This window comes from Myodes glareolus, chromosome 10 (genome assembly GCF_982192425.1).
Source record: "Myodes glareolus chromosome 10, mMyoGla1.1, whole genome shotgun sequence".
In the NCBI taxonomy this organism is placed as follows: domain Eukaryota; kingdom Metazoa; phylum Chordata; class Mammalia; order Rodentia; family Cricetidae; genus Myodes; species Myodes glareolus.
This window is the reverse complement of record NC_142035.1, coordinates 75,399,020-75,424,106: the sequence shown is the minus strand read 5'-3', so window position 1 is coordinate 75,424,106 and position 25,087 is coordinate 75,399,020. Positions and strand designations below refer to the sequence as shown.

The window sequence follows — 25,087 nt, the reverse complement described above, 5'->3', positions numbered from 1 at the left end:
CCTCCTAAAGGACTGGTGTATAGTTTTCAGAGCACACAGAGCTGTTCCTCCCACCCAAGCCATTCCTTGTCACCTCTCCCCCTTCTTTTTCTATTTGAAATGACCTTGTTTAGGTGTTAATCTACTTGTCTGGCCTTTTCTCACCCCTTGAAAATGTAAGTGCTAAGAGTCTTCCTTGTTTCAGTGGTGTCCTTAGCACACTGAACAGTCCTTGAAATACAGCAGGCAGTTAAATATTGTCTTCATTTAACGAAATAGTCAGTAGCACCTAATGGTTAGGGTTTGTGAAGTTAGGGCGAAGGGGCTCTCCATTACCATTTACCTTTGCCATTGACTGTAAGCAAGTGGTTTGATTTCCCACACCAACCTTTTCCCTTACTTGAAATGGAAATGACTTGACCTACTTCTAAAAGAATTTGTAGGGATCAAATAAGGTAACACATGGAGAGCTTGCCACAGAATAAGCTCCCCAAATGTGGCAGTTGCTAATATCTGTAGAAATGTTATTATCGTAAACTTATAGAAGGATTAAAATAGCTAAATCATATTTAATTCAGATAAACCCAAAGCACTGGTGAGCTTAAAAGTCATGTCTACTCAAGCTGTGTAGTTTCTCCCCTTTGTTTTCATACCTCGCACTTCAGTCCCTGTCTTCACTTTCTTGTAACTCAACACCAACAGCAGGAAAGAAACCTGGTGAGGGACAAAGGGATGAGGTAGACCAGATGTCCCAAAGGACTTAGGTGAGAATTGTTTAGAACTAAAGTGTTTGTCAGTTGTAGAGACTTAGATGTATTATAAACTGCAACCCAAGGATTTAAAATCCTTTACAGCTTGGATTTTCTCTGACCACCCAAACTATGGGTTACTTTCCAACAGTCATGGTGGATTTGCTGCTGGCCTCCTGCTTACTAAGGTTGGACTACTGTGGTACCTGTGTGTGACCTACTGCCACTGCATACCTAGGAGTGATGGGATCTAATTTGATTATTGTTTTTGTGAGAAGCAGGAATTCAGCTTAGCAGAATTTGCTGCTCCAGCCTCTCCTTCCCTCTTCTTACCCACACTCCAGAGGAGTCAGCAGTCAGTTCTAATGGCTGCCCAGGATGCATCATGTCTAGAGAACATTAAGGGATTTTATGTAGCATCTCAGCATCAAGACCAAGCCTGGCAGTCTCTGAAGCACTTTACACAACTAACAGTCTCTTGTCTGTAGCTGTTGGAAGAAGTTACTCTTGTTCCCATTTATAGATAAGCAGACTGAGGTCCTGAAGAGTACCCAGATATGCCCAAGGTCTCAGCTAGGAAGAGGAAGAGTGGAGCTCAGGCCAGGAATTCTGATTATGATAAGCCAATATCATAATCAGTGTGTACGGTGGTGAATCCATTGACTGAGTTTGCAAGACTCCTGTCTCTCCATCAGCTCCTCCCCCACCCACTGTGACATGGGCGGCTGGCTCTCAACTGCTTCCCATCAGACTTGAGTTTGCTAGCTCTGGGTGGCCAGCCTAAATGTGGGCATCTGCCAACATCCGAGGAGCGAGCCAGGGATTTGGGGCAGACAAAGAAAGTGGCAGTGCCAGATAATAGAGTATGGGGAGAGGACAGGATCCTGGCCAGGCCTCTGACAAGTGCCCCTGCAGGCTGCCCGTTGCCTGTGACTTCCTGTTCCATTGTTTGAACCGCCAGTCTTCACAAAAATGAAGACTGGGAACTACCCAGCTCAGGGTTTCATTCATTTCCAGAGTTTTCTTTCTTTTTTTTTTTTTTAACATAGGCGGTAACAATCCCTTTTGTCTGTAGGGTTCCTGAGAGTGCCTCCATGTGGGGAAGTCCCAGCTCTCAAGGGAACTGATTCTGCTTTCTTGAGGTGCTTCCGAGGCCAAGCTGGAGATGGTTCAGACCCTGGGGATGAGAGCAGGCTTGGGGTTTTGGCAGATCAGGAGCCAGAGCAGGCCGGTTTCTGGCCTGCCCTCACTCGCCTGCCAGGAATCTTCTTAGATTTATTCCTTCCCACACAACCCGGACCAGCAGCCTCTCAGCTGGCTGTGGCTTGCCCTGCCCCTTCCATTTCCCCATTTACTATATGCAGTTTTGGAATGGGGTTTTTAATCCTTCTTGAGCCTGGAGTGCACCCTTTGAGATGCTGGTATCCAACTTCCAGTTTGAGGCCAAGTCCAGAGACTGAGAATACAAGCTAGAGTCTGGGCAGAGTGGAAATAAGCCTTTATATCTTCTACTTCTCCGGCAGCTAACAGGCTTGGTGTGCCCTGTGTGGCAGCTGGTCATCATGAGAGACGTTTTCTGAGGGCCAGGCCAGTTATGGTTGCCTGCTAAGTGACCTGAATCATGTGCTTTAGCTTCACACTGTTTGTCAGACATGAACTGATGACAAACATACCTTGCAAGCAGCCGAAGGGTCAGAAGTAATATACAAATGGCCTCGGGCTTGCTTGACATAAGTTGGTGTGCAGTTCAGAAGTCCACGCCAGAGTGTTTGCCAGGCTCCAGCTGGGCTGTGGGTGTATAAAGGAGCTAGAAGCTTGCCTTTTCTTCCTCATTCCCTGGCTGTGTTGAAAAACATATCATCATCCACAAGACTCCATCCCTAGCCGTAGCACCAGTAGTTCCTTATCACGAATTCCTCCATACACATGTTCATCTCTGTCTACCTCAAGTTCAACATGCCTTGTCTCCCAGAAGTTCCTAGAAGCTCTATTTGTGACAGTCTCAAGTGGGTCACCTTTCTGCTCTAGACTGCAGGTGATGGGGTAAGCAGATGTGATCTGATTTCACTCAGCTACATTTGAAGAGAAGGTCCCATTTCAAGGGTCTAGCCCAAAGACTCCACCATGCTCCCCTGCCCAGCAGGTAGATGTCTGTGGGATAAATGATGTTGCCTTCAGGACAGCTGAGCCCCAAGATCCTGATGAGGCTTCTTGCTGGCAGAAGCCTGTGAGTGGTGGCAAGTGCCCACAAGAGGGAAGAGCGCCTGCTCCGGTCAGAAGACCCTGCCTAGCTGGCTGTTAGGTGTGTTAGGTGTGTAGAACGTGTGGTCTTTAGTAGGCTATTGCATGCAAGTGTGGAAAGAGAAAGTGTCTCTGGCATGTTGTCCGAGAGAGCCACACCACAGAGGAGGTGAAAGAGGCTTGCTGTCACGGTGCAACAACCCAATGTGTGTGGGAGGCAGTGATACTCCAGCCTGCTGGACCTGTCGCCACTCTCAAGGCAGCAGTGCTGAGAAGTGCTGGCCTGAGAATGGGTCTCACAGCCTTGATTTGGAAGGCTTACGGCCTTCCCTGCTGCATGGGAAGAGCGTGGTGGTGGCCTGTGCAGGCTCCATGACCTAGACCTTCTCACCCACAGACGATGCCACCAGGGGTCAAGGCCAGCTGCCAAGTGCAGGCAGTTGTGTTCTTTCCAGCATGACCCAAGGCTGCATGCATGTTAGCACTTTCCCCCTCTCTCTCTCAAAAGTGGTCCAGATTGGGAAACATTACAGATACCTCTCATTGTGAAATAGGTCACATCTTGGTAGAGTCATCATTAGCTAAAAATATCCCTACTCAAAAATGCATTGATGTAGGGACTGTTTTATTCTTGGTTTTATTTTGTGTTCTTGAGATATAGTTTGGTCTTGAACTTACTCTGTAGCCCAGGCTGGCCATCAAATCATGATTCTCTTACCTCTACCTTCCAAGTGCTGGAACTACAGATGTGTGGTACCATGGCTAGACCCCTAAAAGCTGATCTTAAATAGAATACTGAATAATAAACGTTTGTTGAGGACTCAGCTGAAAGCGACAAACATGATGGATGGATGGGTGTGTTGTTTCCTTATTCGAAAGTGTCCTTAGTTAACACATCCTAAATCAGCCATACATGGTAGCACATGCCACTACCTGGGGAAGTAGAGGCAGGAGTTGTGGTGACAGCCTTCTTAGTCTGCATAGTTAGCTCCAGATTAGCCAAGACTGCATGGTGACTCCTTATCAAAGGGGTTAAACAGGGACAGAAAGATGGCTTAGGAAGTAGAGGCCTCGGATTCAAGTGTGATGACCTGGAACCCACATGATAGAAAGAAAGAACTGACTCCCATAAGCTGTAGTATCTACATGTATGCGTGCGCACACGCGCGCGCGCGCGCGCGCGCACACACACACACACACACACAAATAATTTTTTAAAATTAAAGCAAAACAAAAATACTAAATAGGGCTAAAGAACAAATCTGTGTGGTAGTGAAATCTGTTCTGAGTAGGACCTCGGATGGGTGTAAACTTCCTTGTTCATACCGCACTGGTTCATACCCTGGTTCTGCCACTGCTGTGTGAATGACACAGGGCCCTCAGTTTGCCCATGTGTAAGTGCATATACTAATAATAATAGCACCCACTTCATAAGGTAGCTGTGAGGATTTATCAATGGATGGAGGGGACTTTAAAAAAAATGCCAGTGGCACCGGGCGGTGGTGGCGCATGCTTTTAATCCTAGCAATTGGATCCTAGCAGGTGGATCTCAGTGAGTTCAATCCCAGCCTGGTCTACAAAGAACAGCCAGGACTGTTACACAGAAAATCCATGTCTCAAAATAATAATAATTATTATAATGCCAGTGGCTCAGTGCCTGTTCTGTAAACATTATTCTTTAGTGATTGTCTGCTCATCTGCATGTCCCCATTGTCACACTGACCGCACGTTCCACTGCTGACAGATTCCACTGAGACATCAAGAGCAACCACTAACAAGAAGCCAGCAGAGGACATAGGTCATCATGACTAGGCCTTGTTTGAAATTGATATCCACGTTCACATTCAGTCTGGCAAGGCAGCCCACCCTAATCCAATCTATTCTGGAGACAGACATACATGAGTCACTTGAACCCTGGGCAACTATATAGCAAAGTGGGGAGGGGGGAACAGGGCATGCATCTGTAATACCAGAACGTGAGAGGCAGAGGCAGGAAGGAGCAAGGAAGAAGTAACCTGATCATCTGATCTACTACATGAACTCAGGGTCAGCTTGGGCTACATAACAAGACCTCATCCGAAAAACAAACAACAGAACAAAACCTAGTACCCTAGAGGACTGGGGTATAACTCAGTGGTAGAGCATGTACTTACCATGTGCAAGGACCTGAGTTCAATCCCAAGCACTAACAGAACAACAAAAACCTAGAAATCATCACATGTGTAGCATATCTAGCAAGCTTCTTCCAGTGCCTCTAATTTGTACCAGATGAGATTTAATAAGAAACTGTATTGTCCCCACCCCCAGAAAGCCAAAGCCCCACTTCCAACAGAAGTCACCTGATTCCAGAGATTCTGCTAAGATCAGCCGAATGTTCTGAGACAGCCAGGCTCAGCCAGGGGGACACAAGCCCGGGGGTCCAGGGAGAGAAACGTGCTTAGCTCTCTCTCTCCTCTGAGCCAAACCATCCTGGTTTACCAAGCAATTCTAGGAAAATAATTAGTCCAAGATGTGGGCAAACTAGAATCCTTCCTTTGTGCTGGGGTGGAATCTGACTTCAGTAGGACAATGTTAGCTTTATTCTACATGGGCGTTTGGCTTGGTTTGGGGCCACAGCAGCTCTGGAAGACTTAGGGAAACCAGAAAAAGGGCCTCAGGCTGGCACTCCAGAGCCAACCCCAGTCCTTCCAGAGATGTCTCTGTCTGTGGAATCGTCACTTGGTGGAAAAAATCTGGCAATCTTTACCACATTTCTGCCCTTCTCCTAGCCTGCCCAGATGACAAGATGGAAGGCAAGGGTGCAGCTTCCCAGTGAGATCCGTGGGCAGGGGAACCCACCCGAGCAGCCCCACAGCTCTCCTGTGCCTCCTGCTGAAGGTGGGGCAAAGTTGGAGAAACTGAGATCTGAGGCCAGAAACCACAGTAGCAGCCCCCTGCCTCAGCTCTCAGGCTCCTTGGCTCCTCCTCTCTTAAGCTCCAGGGTGCTCTCAGGCTGGGTAAGGCATCGTTTAAAGATAATGCGGAGATGTCCCTAGTAAGTAATCCCCAAACTGCTGTCCCTGCTTCTGACCTCTGTGCCCATTAGCTGGCATGCCCCCACATACAGTAAAACCCTGGCCCAGCCTCCTCGAGGTGAAGCTGAAGTCTGGTCTCATAGCCTGAGCCAAAAGGCACATCCTGTCCATGTCTCCAATTCTCCTCTTTCAGAGGCGTGCATGCCTCAACAAACCAGGTTGGGGACAGAGGCACAAGACTTTTCTCCTGCCCAGGGCTTGGACTACATTGCCTATGGGTATAGGCCAGTGTCCACCTGCCAACCTGTCTCATGTCCAAAGTCCCTTCCCACCTCAAAAAAGAACAGAGCCTGCTTTGAGCTGGAAATTGGAGGTGTTTCCTGTTCCATGTTAAGATGCCACCTACAGGACTGTCATCCTAATAAATCACACATGGTGGGGGGAGGGTAGGCCTTTTTTCTCTCCAGGCTGCAGGGACCTCTTAAAATCAAGGCCTAAAGAAGCTTTGTGTGTGTGTGTGTGTGTGTGTGTGTGTGTGTGTGTGTGTGAGAGAGAGAGAGAGAGAGAGAGAGAGAGAGAGAGAGAAAGAAAGAGAGAAACAGACAGAAAGAATAAGACAACTTTTGCAGAGTCCTGCTGAAGGGCCACATGAGACCCTTGGATGGGCACAGCCAGGCTCCCCAATAGCATAGAAGTGAGAAGTAGGGTCATGAGAGACACGGAATCTGTATCCTTATTTCTGATGTTAGCTGCGTGACCTCAGGGAGGGCTCTTGCCTTTCTCCTCTAGCAGTGAGAGGAATTGTCCAGGGTCACATAGGGAAACAAACCCTTTTCACTGATGTGCTTTATGAACTCTCCCCATATAGTGCTTGTTCTCTTTGCTCATTTGTTTCGCTGTGCTGGGGGTTAAACTTAAGGCCTCCGCAAACTCAAGGCAAGCACTTCTACTTCTGCGCTCCACCCTCAGCCCGGTAGTTTTGTGTTGTTTGTTTAGTGTTTTTATTGCATCTGTGTGTTTACTTGAGGGTAGGGGGTGCCACTTCATGTGTGTGGAGGTCAGAAGACAACTCTTGGGAGCAAATCCTCTTCTCCAGCGTGTCCTGGGGATTGGTGGCAAGCAGCTATACCTGCTGAACCATCGTGCCAGTTCTGTTGGTTGGTTATGTTTGAGATAGTGTTTCATGTGGCTCAAACTCATTCTGTAACCAAAACTGGCCTTACTGATAGTTGCTCTTCCATGCCCACAGATAGCTGCTGTAAGAAGCCAGTGTTAGCTCACTGTTCATCACAGCAGCAGCAGATTGGGTGTGCAGGGTGTGCTGGGGGCTGCAGATCCCTTAAAGTAATGCCCCACCGCCACACGTCAGTGACCTGTAAGCCTCCAGGACTGTGCTTCTTGTAGCCACCTCTTCTCCTGTGCAATTTCTTCATTGCCAAGGCCAAGAGTTTGTGCCTCCAGAAAGTTTGTAGCTCCCTCTCAACATAGTGGTTGCATTTGTTTGCTCTGTTTTATGAGCTGGGCTGGAGTGGATAGTGGGCAGTCTGCCTGCAGGCTTACGTGTTTATGCTTGCTGGCGGGGAGAAGGCAGCGAGTCAGCTGGCCTGTGAGCAGGCTGGGGCTGAGGCATTTAATAGAGCCAGATTCCTATGGCCTGTGTTTTTCTATTATGTTTTCTCTATCAACAGATACTAAAGCGGTAAGACTAGTTCATGTTTATGGAGAACAAACCATGTTCCCAGTGTTCTGCTAAGCACTTTGTGTACATACTTATGGCTGTCTTGGGAAGCACTCCTATAATTTAGACCCATTTTGCTCAGATGGGAATTGTGAGTAGAAGAGGTGAAGCTACCGTCAAGGGTCAGAGTTTTGATTGGGGTGAAGACACCTGCTTCTAGCCAGGCAGTCTCCCTCCAGAACCACATATTCTGTCTGGGCTGTAGGGAGTGACAACCATGAAGAGTCTGCAGTTCAAGGAGAAGACTTCTCACCATGGAAGAAGATGTATAAACATTAAGCTAACCCCTTCTTTAATAGAAAGCTGGGCCCATAGAGGACAGTGCCCTGCCTGAGGGTCCATAGCTAGCTCAGTTGGGCTAGTGCCACTAGAACTTTCTTCTGGCAAGGATGCTGCCCTTAAGGATCCAGCAGCATATGTGCAAGCCCTGTGCTATTTCAGGGTTCACAGGACTGTGCGCCACCAGGACAGGGGTCCAGCCTGTGCCTGCTGCTGCCCACCAGCCCTGGGCATTGTTGCCCTCAGACACTATACTAGCTGCCTTTTCTGTTACTGAATAAAATGTTCTGAGCAAAAGAACTTAGAGGAGAAAAGCATTTGTTTCATCTTAGAGGTCACAGCTTGTCATTGAGAGTAGTCAGGACAGAACGCAGGAGCCATGGAGGAACGTGGCTTACACCTCCCCTTCAGCTGGCTTTCTTGGTAGGTTGTCCAGACTTACCTGCCTAGGAATGGTGTTGTCCACAGTGAGGTAGGTTCCCCCACATCAACCATTGATCAAGACATGCTCTCACAGCCATGGCCACAGGCCAGTCTGATCTGGGAAATTCCTCAGTTGAGATTCTTTCTTCCCAAATGACTCTAGGTTATGTCAAGTTGACAAAAAAAAAACAAAACAAAAAAAAAAACACTAAGCTGGCACAATGCCAGCTGTGGTGGCATGTACTTTTTTTAAGCCAGCACTCAAGAAGCTGAGGGAGATGGGTTTCCGTGAGTTTAATGCCACCCTGGTCTATACAGCAAGTTCTGACTAGCCGGGCTTTCGGGGCTTTGTATTGGCGGGGGTGATACCTGGTGTGATCTTCTGAAGTCCTCAAATCGTGCCCAGGGATAGAACCCCTGGAGCCCCAAAGACACTTGCCAGGAGTCTACGGGGTCAAATCTGTTTGCGAAAAAATGTGATGTTTGCTTTTAAACTTCACGTTTTGCAGCATCCAGGCAGTTTCTGGAGGCTTTCTGACATGACTGCTGAGGCTTTCTGACATGATATTCTCACTGCAGTGGCTTGTGGAACGCTCGTGTGTGTTTGTGTTCCAGCATTCTCTCTGCTTTAGTTTTTGTTGGTATCATAGACTAAGACCAATACAAGCCTTTTGAGGGTTTCAGTAACTTTTTGAAATATAGAAAGAGACTTGAGAGCAAAAATATCCAAGAATGGCTATTCTAAGGTATCGGATCCAGTGTTATCTCAGCAGACAGGCAGGCTGCATGTGGGGGGGGGGGCTTCCCTCAGCCTGTGGGGCTCCTACCCGGCCCTGCAGCCAACTGTATTTCTGCACAAGGGGCTGTCAGCCAACCTCAGCTGTGGGAAGAGACAGTGAGGAAGACACACAGTTACCCTTGGCCCTACTCCTCCAGGCCCTTCCACGTTGAAGCTCCAACACAGCAATGGAGACTGGAGATGGGAGTTTTTGTAGGGATTTTCCAGAATATCCCATAATGCAGCCTGTTTTTCTCATCATGCCCAGTGGGTAGGACGAATTAGTAGAAAGAAAAAAGCATCCTGGAAATCCCAGCCCAGGAAAAGGATGTAACCAAGAAAACCCATGAATTGTTTATTTTACCTGCCCACGGACCACAGGTAGGGGTGGGAGTTGGGTAAGCCATCCTTCGTCTGAAGAGGTTGATTGTTGGCAAGGTCAGCTCTGATTGGAGACAAGGCACTCACCACCCTAGAGGCAGAGGGATAATTTAGATTTCTAGAGTATTTAATCAGTGTTCAATTCAGGAAACAGAAATCACTTTAGGTGTTTTAAATAGGATGGGGCTTAATACAGGGAATTAGATGCTAACCAAACCACAGAAAGGACTTCGGGAGCAGAGTCTAGACCAGGCTTGCAGACAACATGTTAGGGCCATGTCCCCAGCCTCGGGTGCTGGGTTTGAGCATTTATGATTTAGGACTGAGGCTGGGATCATGAGTCTGTTGTTTTTACTACTGTTGTCTCTGCCTCTAGCACACAAGAGAAATAGAGCCCGGACATAAGAATGTTCTATAGGAAGAGAGAATAAATACAACTTTGTGCTTTTTATCACCCGATCTGTCGGCAAAAGCAGTAGGGAAACAAAGGTGGCCTCTGCTTCCTGTCACTTCCTGGAACTTATAAAGCAAAAGCTTACTTACAAAATTGGGTTTGCATCTAGAGCCTTAGTTGCAAAGGAGTCTGAGAAATGTAGTTTCCAACATTCTGGTCGCTAGTCAGGGTGATACAATTGGAGGCTGAACGAGCCTTCCTCAGTATACGATTTCCAAGGCTATCCCTACTGCATTTTCTATCTAGTGAGCTGGTGGGGCACAAGAGAGTGTGGGGGAGGATGAGTGAGGATACCACCTGACTAGGCCTTGTGAGTTCCTGTGGAGCATGCCTTAGAGAAACTGGGAAATGCCCACATAAGAGGTTTAATAGCATAACTAATCTTGGTTATGCCTGCAGTCCCAAAATTTAGGAGAAATGTAAGTTAGAGGCCAGCCTGGGCTACACAGTGAGACCCTGTTACACACACACACAAAGAGGTTTAATGGCTATACTCTGGCTCTTTGCTGTGCTTTTAGCTACAATAGAGAGGAATGAATCATCTGTCTCTAGTGCTTGTAGTTAAAGTAGGTGTCCCCTGTGCTGGCCTCCAGCTCTGTAATGCCAAAATCGGAAAATTCACAGATATTTGAGGAGATTTCAAATGGAAGTTTATAATCTTGCAATGATAATTCATGAATGATGGTTTTTCCTTCCTAGATTACACAAGTTCCCCCAATAGTGTTCCCCACCTCCTACATTAATCAATACCATGCCCTTGAAAATGAAGCATGTCATTGTTTTTAAGAAAAGGAATCTGATAGCCCAGGCTAGCTTCAGATTCACTTTATAGCCAAGGGTGGCATTGAACTCATGATCTTCCTGCCTCCATCTCCCAAGTGCTGGGTTTAGAAGCGTATGCCACCATGCTTGGCTCCAGATGTCATTATTTCTGAGCAGAGACCTGACTTGGTCCAGGTAAAAATCTGCATATGTTATGCTAAGTTTCAGGTGCTAATCCATAGCTTTAGTCCATCAACAAACATTTATTGAAAAGCTGTTGGGTCAGGTCCCTGGCTGGGTGAATACAGATATAATAAAGGCATCGTTCCTGATCTTAGGCCAGTCAGCGTGAAGGGACACATGCCATCCTAGAGGAGAGTTCTATGGGTTGTTAATAGGAGGCCTGGAGAGGTTGGGTGGAGAAAGGCAGTATTGGCGTTGTGCTTTGAAGGATAAAGAGAGGCTGGCCAAGCAGAAGTGAGAGCCCATGAGTGGCCGAGAATGAGCAGGTGTCTCAGTCAGGGTTCTGTTGCTGTGAAGCATCACCATGACCATGGCAACTCTTATAAAGAAAACATCAACTCGGGTGGCTCACATACAGCTTCAGAGGTTCTATTATCATCATGGTGGGGAGCATGGCAACGTGCAGGCAGACAGGGTGCTGGAGAACTAACTCAGAGTCCTACATCTTGCAGGCAATAGAAAGTTGACTGAGACACTGGGTGGTATCCAGCGCATAGGAAACCTCAAAGCCTGTTCCCACAGTGACACACTTCTTCCAACAAGGTCATACCCACTCCAACAAAGCCACACCTCCTAATAGTGCCACTCCCTATGAGATTATGGGAGTCAGCTACAGTCACACTACCACGGCAGGTGACTCTCAGACTCTGCTGTGGTTGATGGCGGTGTCAACCAGCACTGGGACCCTGCTCTGGAGACCAAGAACTGTGAGACTTTACTGATCTCTGGTTTCCTCGTACCCCCTCTGACATCAGTGGACCAGTTACATTACCTAAACTGAGATGTGTTTCTGCAGGCACAGATCTGGAACGTCAGAATAATTTCTGCCAAAGAACCACCTTGAAGCTCATGTCTGGCTAGTCTGCTTAGGGGTTTGTTGGGGTTTTAATAAAGCTTTTTGCCCTCGAGAGGAATGTGGGGGTACTGTCGGGGTGATGGGTGACAGCTCCTGTCGCAGAGCTGGGCATGGGGCCTGGGTCTGTTGTGCATATCCAGCTGTGTTCCACCTCTGCCCAGAGAAAAATCTGGTGCTCAGATGAAGTCTTGGGAGGGTCAAGCATCCCAATTACACGTGTTGGTGAACATCTTTCATTGGCCACTGAAGAGCCCTCAGTTCCTGCCAGTTCCCATGATGGAAATTCCTCCTGACCCATGACAGGGTAGCCATAGAATGCAAGAACAAACTGGGGTCTCTATGATCACAAAAACCAAGTCTCCTGATGGCTGAGGACAGCCCGGCAGTTATGGAGCGGCCAGCCTTTGTGGTTACTTCCTGAGACCACATGCTGAGGGGCCCTCTTCCCTGTGCATGGAGCACTGCACCCAGCCCTGCCTGACCTCTCTCTGCTCCCCCACAGGCCCTTCATGCTGCTGCCACCACTGATGGAGTGGATGCGGGTGGCTATCACCTATGCAGAACACCGCCGCAGCCTCACCGTGGACAGTGGGGATATCCGGCAGGCAGCCCGGCTGCTGCTACCAGGCCTGGACTGTGAGCCCCGCCAACTCAAGTATGGAGCCCGGGAGAAGGGGGTCACGACACCTATGCCCCAGCACCTACAACACTCCTCTGCTTCCTGCTGCTTCTAGTGGATGGGTGGGCATCGAAGAGCAAGGCTGTAGGGCACTGGAGTTTCACTAAGTATCCTCCCCAACTGCCATGGCCACGTGTGAGAACAGATCGGTTCTAGGCTTGGCTGCTTTCAGGATGTGTCTTCTGCAGTCACTGGTGTGTTACCAAGACAGACACACCTAGAGTCTGGGCAGGGGAGCACAGCCAGTATGAGTGTAAGGTCCTGATTGGCAAGACTCTTTCCTCTGTGCCTCTCTATTCACTCTGGTTTCCTTGTATCAACTCTTGTATTGAGTTCTGCCTTATGCCCAACAACTTTAAAGATGACTCTAATGCCCATGCTGTAGAGGAAGCCTGCCCGGCAAGGAGGTACAGCGGCTTGTCCACAGAGGTGCCTCGGTCTGAGACCAGGTTCCTATGGTCCCCAGCCTGGTGCTCTCTGTGCTCTCCCGCAGTCCCCCGCCCATAGATAGGTCTGCTGCTGAAGCTCCTCTTGGGCAGCTCCTGATGGTCATCCCCCGCCTGCTGAGTGATTCGCACTTCTGCTGTCCGACTGTGCCCAAACCATGCTCTAGACATGAAGTTTACACACATTGACCTAATTAAAGGACCTGAGTAGGAGATTTTAGATGACTTGTGTGCCCTTAAGGGTGGTTGTATGTGTGATGGTCCTTAGTAAGCTGGGTTGATTGTTCATGGGATTCTAAGCCTTTTCCTGCCTTGCGTTTGTATTTGGGGTCTTACTAAGCAACCTGAAGAGGCACAGGGAAATGCTAGACCTTGGCCATTAATGCCCACTTCATGGGCCAAAGTTTACCCTGCTTTGTGTAAGCACCATGCAGCAGCAGGATGAACTTCCTTCCTCCTCCTGGGGGGGCGGGGGTCAAGTCCCTTGATGGGTTATTTTGACCTGAGAATTTGCTCCCTGGCAGTTGACAGGTCTCAGGTGCTCAGTCCACTGTCTTAACCTATGTATAGTGAAGTCAAGGTTTGCACACTCCGGGGCAGTGGTTCTCAACCTCTGGGTCACGACCCTATTGGCAAACCTCTGTCTCCAAAAGAATATTTACAATTCAGAACAGTAGCAAAATTATTACAGTTACAAAGTAGCCGTGAAAATAATTTTACGGTTAGGGTGACCACAACCTGAAGAACTAACTGTATGAAAGGGTCACAGCATTAGAAAGGTTGAGAACCACTGCTCTAGGGCAGGAACAGAGCAAGGCTAATCATGGCTGACCTGTGCACACTCCAGTCCTCCTACCCAGCCATCCTGACTCCCATGCCAGCCAGGCCCAGCTGGGCCTCGTGTCGCGGTGCCCCTGACACACCTCCTGGTCTCTCCTGGGCAGACCCGAATGCTGCTTCAGTTCCTTCCGGAGGCTGGACGCTCGAGCTGCTACTGAAAGATTCAACCAGGACCTGGGCTTCCGCATGCTCAACTGTGGGAGAACAGACCTCATCAGCCAGGCCATCGAGGCCCTGGGTCCGGATGGGGTGAACACAATGGACGACCAGGTACCTTCTGTGAATTCCTCTAGGCGGTTTAGAGACCGCCTCTGAACTGACAGTTGCTAGGGTGGGAGAAACAGTCGTAGTCCCTGCATTCTGAAGCCGACTGAGACTCAGCTCTGAGCTTCAAACTCCTGACAGAAGGCTAGCCTGGGCATCCCCCCATCCCTCCCGGACAACCGTGGTGTAGTCTGGGTGGATTCTGTTTCCCTGGCTGGAGGGCTAGCTAGCAACTGTCCTAGAGGAGGCAGAGCTGAGCAAGGGTCCTGGGGAAAGAGCTCGGTGGCAAGCCGTGATCTCTGGCGTGCGAATGGGAGTGTGTGTGCTGGCCACTCACTAGCCCCAGAGAAACCTCGTCTTCATGGGGTGACACTGGCAGGAGAGTAAGAAACAAGCACATAAGCCAGGGGTGATGATGGTACAACTAGAGTCCCAGCACTCAGCAAGCTGTAGCAGGGTGGTCACAAGTTCAAGGCCAGCTTAGGCTACAGAGTGAATTCAAGGCCAGTCTGGACTACTGAGCTTCCTGTCGCAACAAAACTGAAGGCTGAGGAAAATACCCTACTACTGAGCTGCGTCACCAAAAGAGAGCAGAGAAGGGAGGGGTGACAAACACGTAAAATAAAGAGCACATTGACGGAAGTACCAAAGAGCAAAATAAGGAGAAAGGGCGGGAAATACCGGGGGGTGAGCTCTGAGTTCCATAAGGGACAGCTGAAGACAGCAGGGTCTGAAGGCGCTAAAGCGTGGCTCTCAGCCTTGGGTCACGAGCCCCAGGGCACTGGTTCAGACATTTACATTATGATTCATAACAGGAGCAAAATTGCAGTTATGAAGTAGCAACAAAATCATTTTATGTGCGGGGTCACCACAACGTGAGGAACTGTATTAAAGGGTCACAGTGTTAGGAAGGTTGAGAACCACCATTCTAAGGAGTCTGCCTCCAGCTCGTGCCCACTGTGGGCATCAGTGATTGTGCTCCAGCTGGCACCGTGTGGTCTGGAAGCCCACCCCGAAGCCTGGGGACAGTCCGGTTACCATGGAGGTTCAAGTCCTGGCATCAGATGAAACGACAGTGCGACAGAGGCTTGAGCAGCAGCTGAGGCCTGGAGCACTGTGTGGAGCTGAACCGGAGCCTGGAGGGAAGGCAGGGCTGGTGCCGTGGGAGGAAGAGGGAAGTCAGACCCCGGGAAGCGACTGTAAGCAAGGGTGTCCCGGCTGGGACTGAGGAGCCGCAGAGGGAGGAGTGTCAACGTTCAGTGTTAGGCTGAGGTTAGTCCCACGCAGGCACAGATGAAGGCCTCTGTACGAACCTTCTTCCTGATGCCCACTTCCTCAGGGAGTGCAGCACTGAAGCCTGGGCACTTAAGCTTCAGATTGTGGGTGCCTTTGGTCTACCGTGTCACCCTGCCGCCAAGGGAGCCTGGCTTTCCTCACCTCTAAGGTGGAGCAGCAGGACCTGTAGTTGGGAGAATTTTCCGCCCGGCACCCTCAGCGTTAGTAAATCTTCACTGTGCTTCTTGTCAATATGATTAGTGCTGTCGTTGCATTGCCATCAAAACGGTGGTGATTAGCCCTGAAATCTGCTCTCTCAGCTCCCTGTGTGCCCGAGTGAGGGTGGTAACAGCCCCCAAACAGTTGCTCTTCTCCAGCTGTTGGCCTGCTCTGCATATGTACAGATCTGCGGAGACAAAGCACTTGTGTACCTGGTGTGTGTATGTGAGTGTGGAACAAAGCCAGATTCCCGTCATGCTGCCACTGTCTTTTCTGTGGATGCTGGGCACTGTCACTCCCCGAACCTTGGCATTTAGAGATAGATGCATAGCTAAACAGGCCCCTCGCCCCAGGATTATCTCAAGCCATTTCCTTATCTCCAGGAACGAGACAAGGATTTATGAGCTAAGAAGATCTTCTCTCCACACACATAACCTAATAAATAATGTCACAGAGCACCAGAAAAAGACTTGCCAGGATCCAGCTGTGGAATGCACTTTCCACCATTGCCTCTGCCGTCAGACTCCCAGCCCTGCTAACTGCCCACGTAGATGCAGCGAGCGAATGGACACAGCTCGCGGTACACTCGGACTGCTCATTGACACAAGATGTGATCTAGCGCATCTCCACAGAGACACGGCTGAGCACAAGCTTTAACAGTTCATGTAGACCTGGGTTCTGACCCAAGATCCACGTCTTGTTTGTTACAGGACCTCAGACTGTTAACTCCCCCTTTCTGCTCCTCATGCATACAATGAGAACAGCAGTAGAAGCCCCCCCCCCCCCAATAGGAATAGCATAGTGACTGAATGAGGTGCTCCAGAGTGGAGTCACTTCCTACAGTGAGTCCAGGCGCTGGCCTGTGATGGGCTCTTGTGTGCAGTTACAATGTTAATTAGCTCTCGCTCAGGGTTGTAAGCCTACTCTGTACGTACTGAGCCCTGTGTGTGTGTGCTGAGACCCTTCTGCAACTACCCAAGGCTCACGCTGTTTTTTCACTCTAAGATGAAGAAACTGAAGCAGAGAGAAGAACACATTGGCCCTGGAATCTGGCTGCAGAGCCTGCCATGTGGCCATCTAGTTGCCCCCTATGCCGTCCATGGTGCTTGTGGAAATGCCCCCTGCCTAGCCTTCCAGTGGCCTTGGCCCTGGGAGCTTAAGGTGCACAAGACACAGGAGCAGCTGGGCAGAGACCTGGGGGATGTGCGATGCTGTGTTCTATCTCTGGGGATTTAGCATCCACCTTTGATTCACAGGGTATGACGCCGCTGATGTATGCCTGTGCTGCTGGGGATGAAGCCATGGTCCAGATGCTAATCGATGCTGGGGCCAACTTAGATATACAGGTAAAAAGAAACTCTTGCCCCAGACCCTAATCCAGCGAGAGGCCACGCCAAGATCTCTAGCAGCCGGGCTTGGTGTGGTATTTTACACGTACTCAGTAGATGTGTCTCATTCGACTAGAAATGTGCACAAAGACCACAGAAAAGAGCCACGCATGGTGGCACACGCCTGTAATCCCAGCACTCTGAAGACTATGGAGGCAGATCCCAAGTTTGAGGCCATCCTGTGGTACACAGGAAACCCTGTTTTAAAAACAGGCCAAGAGAAGAGAGATGGCAGTCCTCTGGGTCTGGGCTGAAGCTGAGTCGAGGGAATGGCCATAATTCCATTTTCCTAGCCCTCGTCCTCTATTACGAGGCCAATCCCTGGCTGTCCCTGTCTCTGCTCCTTCCAATACATACAGTGTTCCCCTCCTGTCATCTTCTGCCGATGGTATACATCCCCAGATGGACACCCAACCTTTTCCTTTGAACCTTGTCCACACCAGCGCTCTCGGCAGACATTACCCGGCAAATGTAGCTGCACTTCTGTTAACTTCACCACGCTCGTATCCTGTGTCGTCTGCTCTGGCATGTCACCTGTCCAGGAAACAGTGATGATTTGTGTATTTTTCAGGTTCCGAACAACTCTCCCAGGCACCCTTCCATCCACCCGGACAGCAGGCACTGGACCTCCCTGACGTTTGCAGTGCTGCATGGGCACATCTCTGTAGTGCAGGTGAGCTCCTAGGAGGGGCGGCATGTGCCGCGGGTCGCCAGCATGCTTAGTGCTGGCCAGAGACACTGCTGCAGCCAGGGTCCACCTCCCCGATAAAGCTCACCTGGCTAGTGGGTGTAAGAGGAGATCCGGGCTCAAGCAGTGTCTCTCCCAGGGAGTTCTAAAAGACCTGGACCTTGGTCTTCTCCATCTCACACCTCCAGCCCTCTCCTGGCCACAGGCTCTTCCCTCAGAGCTGGCTCTGCATCTTGGTGTCCTTCTGTCCTGTCCCTCCCCATCTCCCAGTTCCCGAGAAAGGACAGATGGCGCAACTCATGTGTCAAGCTAAGCCTCAGTGTTGCCCGCCTTGCTTTGGCTGCTAAGGCTGGCATCACAGCGAGGTGATGGTTCAGAAGGAGGTACCAGTGACGAGACAGTTCACAGGACTTCTGGTCAGTAATGTCTGCAGGACTACACAGAGCTGCCTCTGGGGTGGGCACCGCCCCCTGCTTCTCTTCCAGGATACAAGGTCTCTGTGGGTAGCCCAGTCAGGCTCACCTGCAGTAGGCAACACTGCCTGGCATGCAGCCAACACTCTGTAGGTGGTTGTTGACCAGTTGGTTACTGTACCCAGGCTTTGTAGTCGCCACCTTCCCAGAACGGCAGCCTCAGTCCAGGCTGTGGGCTGTGCCCTGGATTGGCCTGGTGCCCAGTTTCATCCAGCAGGCAGGTCTCCACCCCCACTGCCATGCCCCAGCAGGGAGCATATCTGGTTTCTGACGGACGAGTCTCCAGCAGATACAGGCCGTCCCTGTGTCCCACGCCCTACAGGGGAGCGTGGAGCTCACCTGGGCTCCTGGAATCTGGTTGCCAGGGAGGGGTGATCAGAGACATGAGGTGTGTGTCTCCAGGAACCTGGGAGTATCTGAAGCAAGCAGAATGCAGACAACACCCCTGCCCTAAGGCAGACCCCTTTGGGAACAGATAACCCTGCCTCCCCTGACCCCTGGCAAAGTTGTCCTTGCTAGAATGAGGCCACTTGCACTCCTAACCAGCCTGTGACATTCTGCTCCTCCCATTCCTTACCAGCCTGGGTAGCTGCTGACCCTCTCCAGGGAGGAGCCCAAATGCTGCTGGTTATGAGCTGTCATTGGGTTGGACATCGTATCATTTAATGTCAGTAACGCTGCCAGGCAGTCCTCTCCCCACTCTGTAGATAGGGAAGACCAAGGCTCAAGCCACTCTAGTCAGTGGCCAGTGCTGCACCCCATGCTTTTTATTTATTTATTTATTTATTTATTTACTTACTTACTTACTTATTTATTATGTGTTCAATATTCTGTCTGTGTGTATGTCTGCACGCCAGAAGAGGGCACCAGACATCATTACAGATGGTTGTGAGCCACCATGTGGTTGCTGGGAATTGAACTCAGGACCTTTGGAAGAGCAGGCAATGCTCTTAACCACTGAGCCAACTCTCCAGCCCCACCCCATGCTTTTTGCACCTGCTACTGTTCAGGATTTCCTTTCCCTCCAGGGATGTCAGGTGACACCCCCCTGTCCTGCTCCCCTGTGCGGGTTCTCCAGAAGGTCCCTGAAGCTGAGTGATGGGAAAGATTTGCAAAGAGAAAGCATAGCTGCAGGCCGTCACAGTTTAGGGGCTTTGGTGCATGGCCTCATGGGTGGAGATGACGCTAGCTCCCCGAGGGTGACCAGGCATCCCAAGGCTCCAGTGTGAGCCATTTCTTGGTCGCATGTCTGGAGACTTGCAGGTCCTGCCCCCCAGAGCACCCCACCCTTCCCCAGGCACCCCGTTGTGCTCATTGGTGCCTTCTCCTGTCCCGGACAGCTGCTGCTGGATGCTGGTGCTAACGTGGAGGGCTCGGCAGTGAACGGCGGGGAAGACAGCTATGCCGAGACGCCCCTGCAGCTGGCCTCTGCAGCTGGTAGGTCCACTGCTCCCTGATCAACAGGTTCTCACATCTCTATGACATTCTAGCCTTGTCACCCTGGCTGGTCACTGGGTTACATTCTACCTCTGAGAACCCTTCAGGCTACTGGGAGGGGGTTCTTGCTGAGCACAGGGTCCAGCAGGGCAGGGAGCCCTCCTCCCCTGAGGCCCTAGGCAGGGCCTGTGGTAGGGACACAGCCACCTTCTCAGACCTCTCTCACTTGCATCATTATCACCTGTTTGTGACTGTGCCCCCCACCATCACCACGTATTCCGAGGACCAGATCTTAGAGACCCTGTCTGCCCTATCTTGGTTTCCCTACTCAGATGCTATCCCATCGAACTTTTCGCTACCACCTGTCTTTCAGGGAACTATGAGCTGGTCAGCTTGCTACTGAGTCGGGGCGCTGACCCCCTGCTCAGCATGCTGGAAGCCAACGGCATGGCCTCTTCTCTCCATGAGGATATGAACTGCTTCAGCCACTCGGCTGCCCATGGCCACAGGTACAAACGGTGGGGTGCCTGGGGTGCCTGCCCTAACCAGGAGCACTGAGCTATGCTCTCAGGAGCCTGGGCTTCCAGAGGCTGCAGAGGAGCCAGGCCTGGTAACATCTCCTGAAGCCAGGACTCAAGTGCATGTCAACCAGGATGATGAAGGTTCTTGGTCAGCATGGAGGCCCAAGGATTTGGAGGCCTGGAACTACTGGATGAGTTGCTGGGCCCTGATACACGGGCATTGACTGGGATCTGCACCTCCCATGTTGGGGCAGCCCACCCCGTTTTTTAGCAGAACAGTTAGTCCTGTAGCTGCCAGGGCTACCTAGGACCACACCTCTGTGAAGGTGATGCTGGATTTCTGGTCCCTAGAGCATGGGCCAGCCGTGAAGAGGCTGCTGGTAGCTCCTGGAACAGATGGAAGGTCTGCCTGGCCTTGTGACTGAAACCAGAGCCATTAGGCAGTGTTGGGGATGGGACACAGAGGGGAACAAGAGAAGAGGTTACTAGAAGACAGGGACGGAAACAGGAAAGAAAGACTGACGGGCAAGGTGCTAATGTGCAAGTTAGGGTGTCTTACCACCATCATACATGTGCCCCTGCCATGCCCTACCCCGCAGACCCTACACCTTCCCCATTAACATACTGGAAGAATGCAGCAAGGGCTAGTAGACTTGCTCATTGTGGGGTAGGCAGCTGAGGAGTGGCTGCTGTGACATGCTCCGTGTGCATCTCATGGTGCATCTGGTGCCTTTGCATCAGACCGGCACCAGCTCCAGGAGAGGATCACCCTGGCACCCTGTCTTAAGATGGCAAGGCAACCAGGGCTCAGAGAGGTAGAACAGCCTGAGACCATACAGCCAAGTGCTAAGCTGACTCCAGTCATACCAGAACAGAAAAAAGATGGGGTTCTTGCCCCCGTCACTTCTGGGGATGGGGAATGCTGAGAGCCCTCAGCTGCCCTAAAGTAACCCATCGTAGCCACAGGGATCTAGACCATAGCTCAGGTGGGCACTATGCATCCATCTTGGGAACCTTGGGGCTCATTCTGATATCTCTTGGCTTCCAGGAACGTCTTAAGGAAGCTCCTGACTCAGCCGCAGCAGGCTAAAGCAGATGTGCTGTCCCTAGAAGAGATCCTGGCTGAGGGTGTGGAAGAAAGCGACACATCGAGCCAGGGCAGCAGCGAGGGGCCTGTGAGGCTGAGCCGCACCCGCACGAAGGCCCTGCAGGAAGCCATGTACTACAGCGCCGAGCATGGCTACGTGGACATCACCATGGAGCTGAGAGCCCTGGGTGAGGCTGTGCACACGGGACAGTCACTCCACTGCTCTCGGGGTCCCAGGCTGCTGCTCACGGGCCCACCGCTCTCCTCTCTGATGGATCACCAGGAGTCCTTACAGGACCCTGAAGACTACATAGATCTCAGTGTCTGCTTGCTCAGCTGGCCCTCTACTCCTGGGATCTGAGCCTGGGGCTCTGTGTTCTCCAGGGAGGCTAGTCAGCTGGATGGACTTGAACCAGATCCTGTTAGCTGTACCCCACGTGATCTCCCCGAGTCTCCCTTCCCACCTCTGTGTAAGAACAAGATGTCAGCTAGAGCACAAGGCATGGCCGTGTTATCACGGGGCCAAGCGCCACCCCCTGGAGTGGCACCTCTCAGCCTTCCTATAGCTGTGGCCCTTTAACGTTGTGGTGACCCCAACCACAAAATTACTTTTGTTGCTGCTCGAGTGCCCTGCATATTTTCTGGGTCATCCTTCCCGAACAGGTTCTTCTCAGCAAATAAATTCTCGGGGCCAACAAGCAGTAGGCCCTGAACTTGGCTGAAGCCCCTTCCTCCATGTCATCTGATGAGAAGCCAAAGCGTCCTGTGCCCCGGCAGCTGGGCCTGATGACAGGAAATCCAACTTTATTCACAAAGCTCAGCGGTGGGGCTCATAGCACTCAGCGGTGGGGCACGGAGGCAGAGCCCACCCTGGGAAAGGTGTGGTCTACACCCTGTGCTGTACCAGGAGGGGATGACGGCTGCCTTTCTCTCTGGCTAGGTGTCCCCTGGAAGCTGCACATCTGGATAGAGTCCTTGCGGACCTCTTTCTCACAGTCCCGGTACTCGGTGGTACAGGGCCTCCTGAGGGATTTCAGCTCCATCAAGGAGGAGGAGTACAACGAGGAGCTGGTGACAGAAGGCTTCCAGCTCATGTTCGACATCCTCAAGACCAGCAAAGTGAGTGGGGCCCAACTGCCCGACCCAGGGCTCAGCGAGCCCTGGGTTCCAGGTCCCGGGACTGTCGTATCAATTTTTCATGCACAGACATCCCCCACACATGGACAGCCCCAGGCAGCCCCAGGCTCACGGACAAACACCTCCCCGACACCCAGACTTACACTGCATGACTGCCAGAGGGCAGAGGCCATGGCAGTCCAGGCTGGAGCCCGGCCAAGACGGCCATTTGGGAAATCGCAGATGAAGTGGTAGTCCGTTCTGGCCAAGTCAGATCCAGCAGGAACAAACAGCAGCGGCTGCTCTGATCCTGGCCTGGGGTTTTGAAAGGAGCCTGACTGTGACTCCAGCCACTGCCAGCCACATGTATGTGCTGACAGTCCTTCCCTCTCCCCGCAGAATGACTCCGTCCTTCAGCAGCTGGCTGCCATCTTCACTCACTGCTACGGCAGCAGCCCCATCCCCAGCATCCCGGAGATCCGGAAGACCCTGCCAGCCAGGCTAGGTGCGGGCCATCCCCCCTCCTCCCCATCGCTCTTGCCTCCTTTCCCGTGTCTAAGGGCCAAGGCCCGAGCCTCAGTTTCTCTAGTCCTTACTTTGTGCCCTCTGCCCACCCCCAGCCCTCTTAGAAACCCTGGAGACGGACAACCTGTCACTCCCTTTGTCTTCCCACCCATAGATCCTCACTTTCTGAACAACAAGGAGATGTCAGATGTCACCTTCCTAGTGGAAGGAAAGCTGTTTTATGCACACAAAGTCCTTCTGGTGACAGCGTCTAACAGGTAGGCAGCCTGGGTGGCAGCGCTGGCCCCAGGGGCACAGTGCAGTTCTTCCAGCATTGAGGTGTGTCGGGAGACCTCCTGGGGAGATGGGAACAAGCATGCGTCCACCCCAGAGAGCACGCCAATGGATGGTTCCACCTAAGTCCAGCTTAGCGAGCATGCACCCACCCCAAAGAGCACGCCAATGGATGGTTCCACCTAAGTCCAGCTTAGCGAGCATGCGTCCACCCCAGAGAGCACGCCAATGGATGGTTCCACCTAAGTCCAGCTTAGCGAGCATGCGCCCACCCCAGAGAGCATGCCAATGAATGGTTCCACCTAAGCCTAGCTTAGAAAACCAGAAAACCGGGAAGGGGAGGAGGTCGTGTGTGTGTGTGTGTGTGTGTGTGTGTGTGTGTGTGTGTGTGTGTGTGTGTTTGAGTGAGATGGGGGTGGTGGTACTTAAAGGAACATGATGTCCCAGAATCAGCCCCAGCATGGAAGCTGCATCTCCAAAGTTCCTGGCCTGACTTGCCCAGCCTCTTCTTCCCAGGAGTCATTGCTGCCTATAACCTCGGGGAGACGATGTGAATTATTTTAGGTTTCAGGGGCTTCCTCAGAACTGTTTCACTTCTAACCCTTGTTCCATCTACTATGGAAGAAAGACCAGGTGCCAGCAGTACTGGAGAAAAGGGACCAAGGGGACATGTTAGTCTCTGCCCCATGGTAACAGAGCTCCCTCCAGCCTCTGGAGTACACCGTGGGCTGGCCGGGTGCGGCAGGAGCAGAGTCCAGCACGCAGAGGGTGTTCCAAGGGCTGCTTTCTGCTCAGTTACTGCAGCTGTCTGTCAGAGCACAGAAGTATTCTGGAATAAACCAGCACTCCACCACAGGCTTCAGGCCACTGTGTGGGGAGTGGTGGTAGGGACAGAACAGAGCTGGCCCCAGCTGTCCGTCCAGGACGATAGAAAACGTCACCTGCCAAACATTCGTTTAGGAACAGGACGGTCATTTTTAGTGTTCCAGCTCCCAGAAGCTGCTCCAATGAACGTGCTGTGGGCACAACAATGGATCAGGCCATGCTCAAGCCCCACCTGGTCTCTTTGTTCCAGGTTCAAGACCTTAATGACCAACAAATCAGAGCAAGACGGGGACAGCGGCAAGACGATCGAGATCAGCGACATCAAGTACCACATCTTCCAGGTGTGTGGGCCTCGGGGCTGCGCTCCCACTGGAAGTGCTCTGCACTCTGTCCTCTGCGCGGCCCGTCCCGGGCCTGTCCGTCTGGTCGCTCCATCCTCTAGGCCAGTGTGATGATCAAATCAGGGGCCACCCAGTCTTCCTGAGCCAAACTGATCCACTGTGAGCCAGGCAGCCTGCACACAGACGTAAAGGGTGAACACATGCAGCCCCCGCGGTGTGTAGGCCCTCATTCTGTAGTGCGCTGCTGAAGCCTACTGGGAACACAGTGACCTGGGCCATTAGGTAGTGAAGGTGCAGGCTGTCCCCTCCCCAAGAGTCCATGCCAGTCCTGCTGGCCAGATAGAAAAAATGGGAAGCCAGTCCGGCAGTGGACTTCAGCTGCAGCATATGAGGAGGGTCTGGAGATTGGGTTGGGGTCCCAGCTAAGAAGTACTTTCCAGAAAATGGGGCTTGCTGGTCCCCAGGTGTGTGCGTTTGGGGGCGTCGGTGCTCAGGCCTGTACCTCTGATCCCCTTCATGGCAATGACCACATGGAGGCCCAGCAGTGTCAGGTAGGTAGCACTGGTCCTGCCTTGCCCCGGGCAGATTAAAAGCTCATGGGAGAGATCCCAGAATCCCTACCTCCATCATTCAGAGAGCCACCATCTAAAATGGCTGGCCCTCTGTGCCACCATATTGAAGGCCAGGTGTGGTGACAAGCACTCAGAACCTCAGCCCTAAGAGGCTGAAGCAGGAGACTCATATGCCTGAGGTCAGAGTGGACCACAGTGAGACTCTCAGAAAGCTTCCCGAA

At 51.5% G+C, this 25,087-nt stretch overlaps 1 protein-coding gene across 1 annotated transcript in view; it reads left to right on the top strand.

The window, feature by feature from the left end:
• Positions 1 to 25,087, top strand: part of Abtb2 (ankyrin repeat and BTB domain containing 2) — a 155,478-nt gene that overhangs the window by 125,246 nt on the left and 5,145 nt on the right. Inside the window, exons 4-14 of the mRNA XM_048443637.3 lie at positions 12,400 to 12,552; positions 13,967 to 14,132; positions 16,877 to 16,966; positions 17,580 to 17,681; positions 19,510 to 19,606; positions 19,980 to 20,115; positions 21,176 to 21,402; positions 22,155 to 22,333; positions 22,730 to 22,835; positions 23,010 to 23,112; positions 24,204 to 24,294. Coding sequence (XP_048299594.1) covers positions 12,400 to 12,552; positions 13,967 to 14,132; positions 16,877 to 16,966; positions 17,580 to 17,681; positions 19,510 to 19,606; positions 19,980 to 20,115; positions 21,176 to 21,402; positions 22,155 to 22,333; positions 22,730 to 22,835; positions 23,010 to 23,112; positions 24,204 to 24,294 — 1,450 coding nt within the window. The remainder of the gene's footprint in view (positions 1 to 12,399; positions 12,553 to 13,966; positions 14,133 to 16,876; positions 16,967 to 17,579; positions 17,682 to 19,509; positions 19,607 to 19,979; positions 20,116 to 21,175; positions 21,403 to 22,154; positions 22,334 to 22,729; positions 22,836 to 23,009; positions 23,113 to 24,203; positions 24,295 to 25,087) is intronic.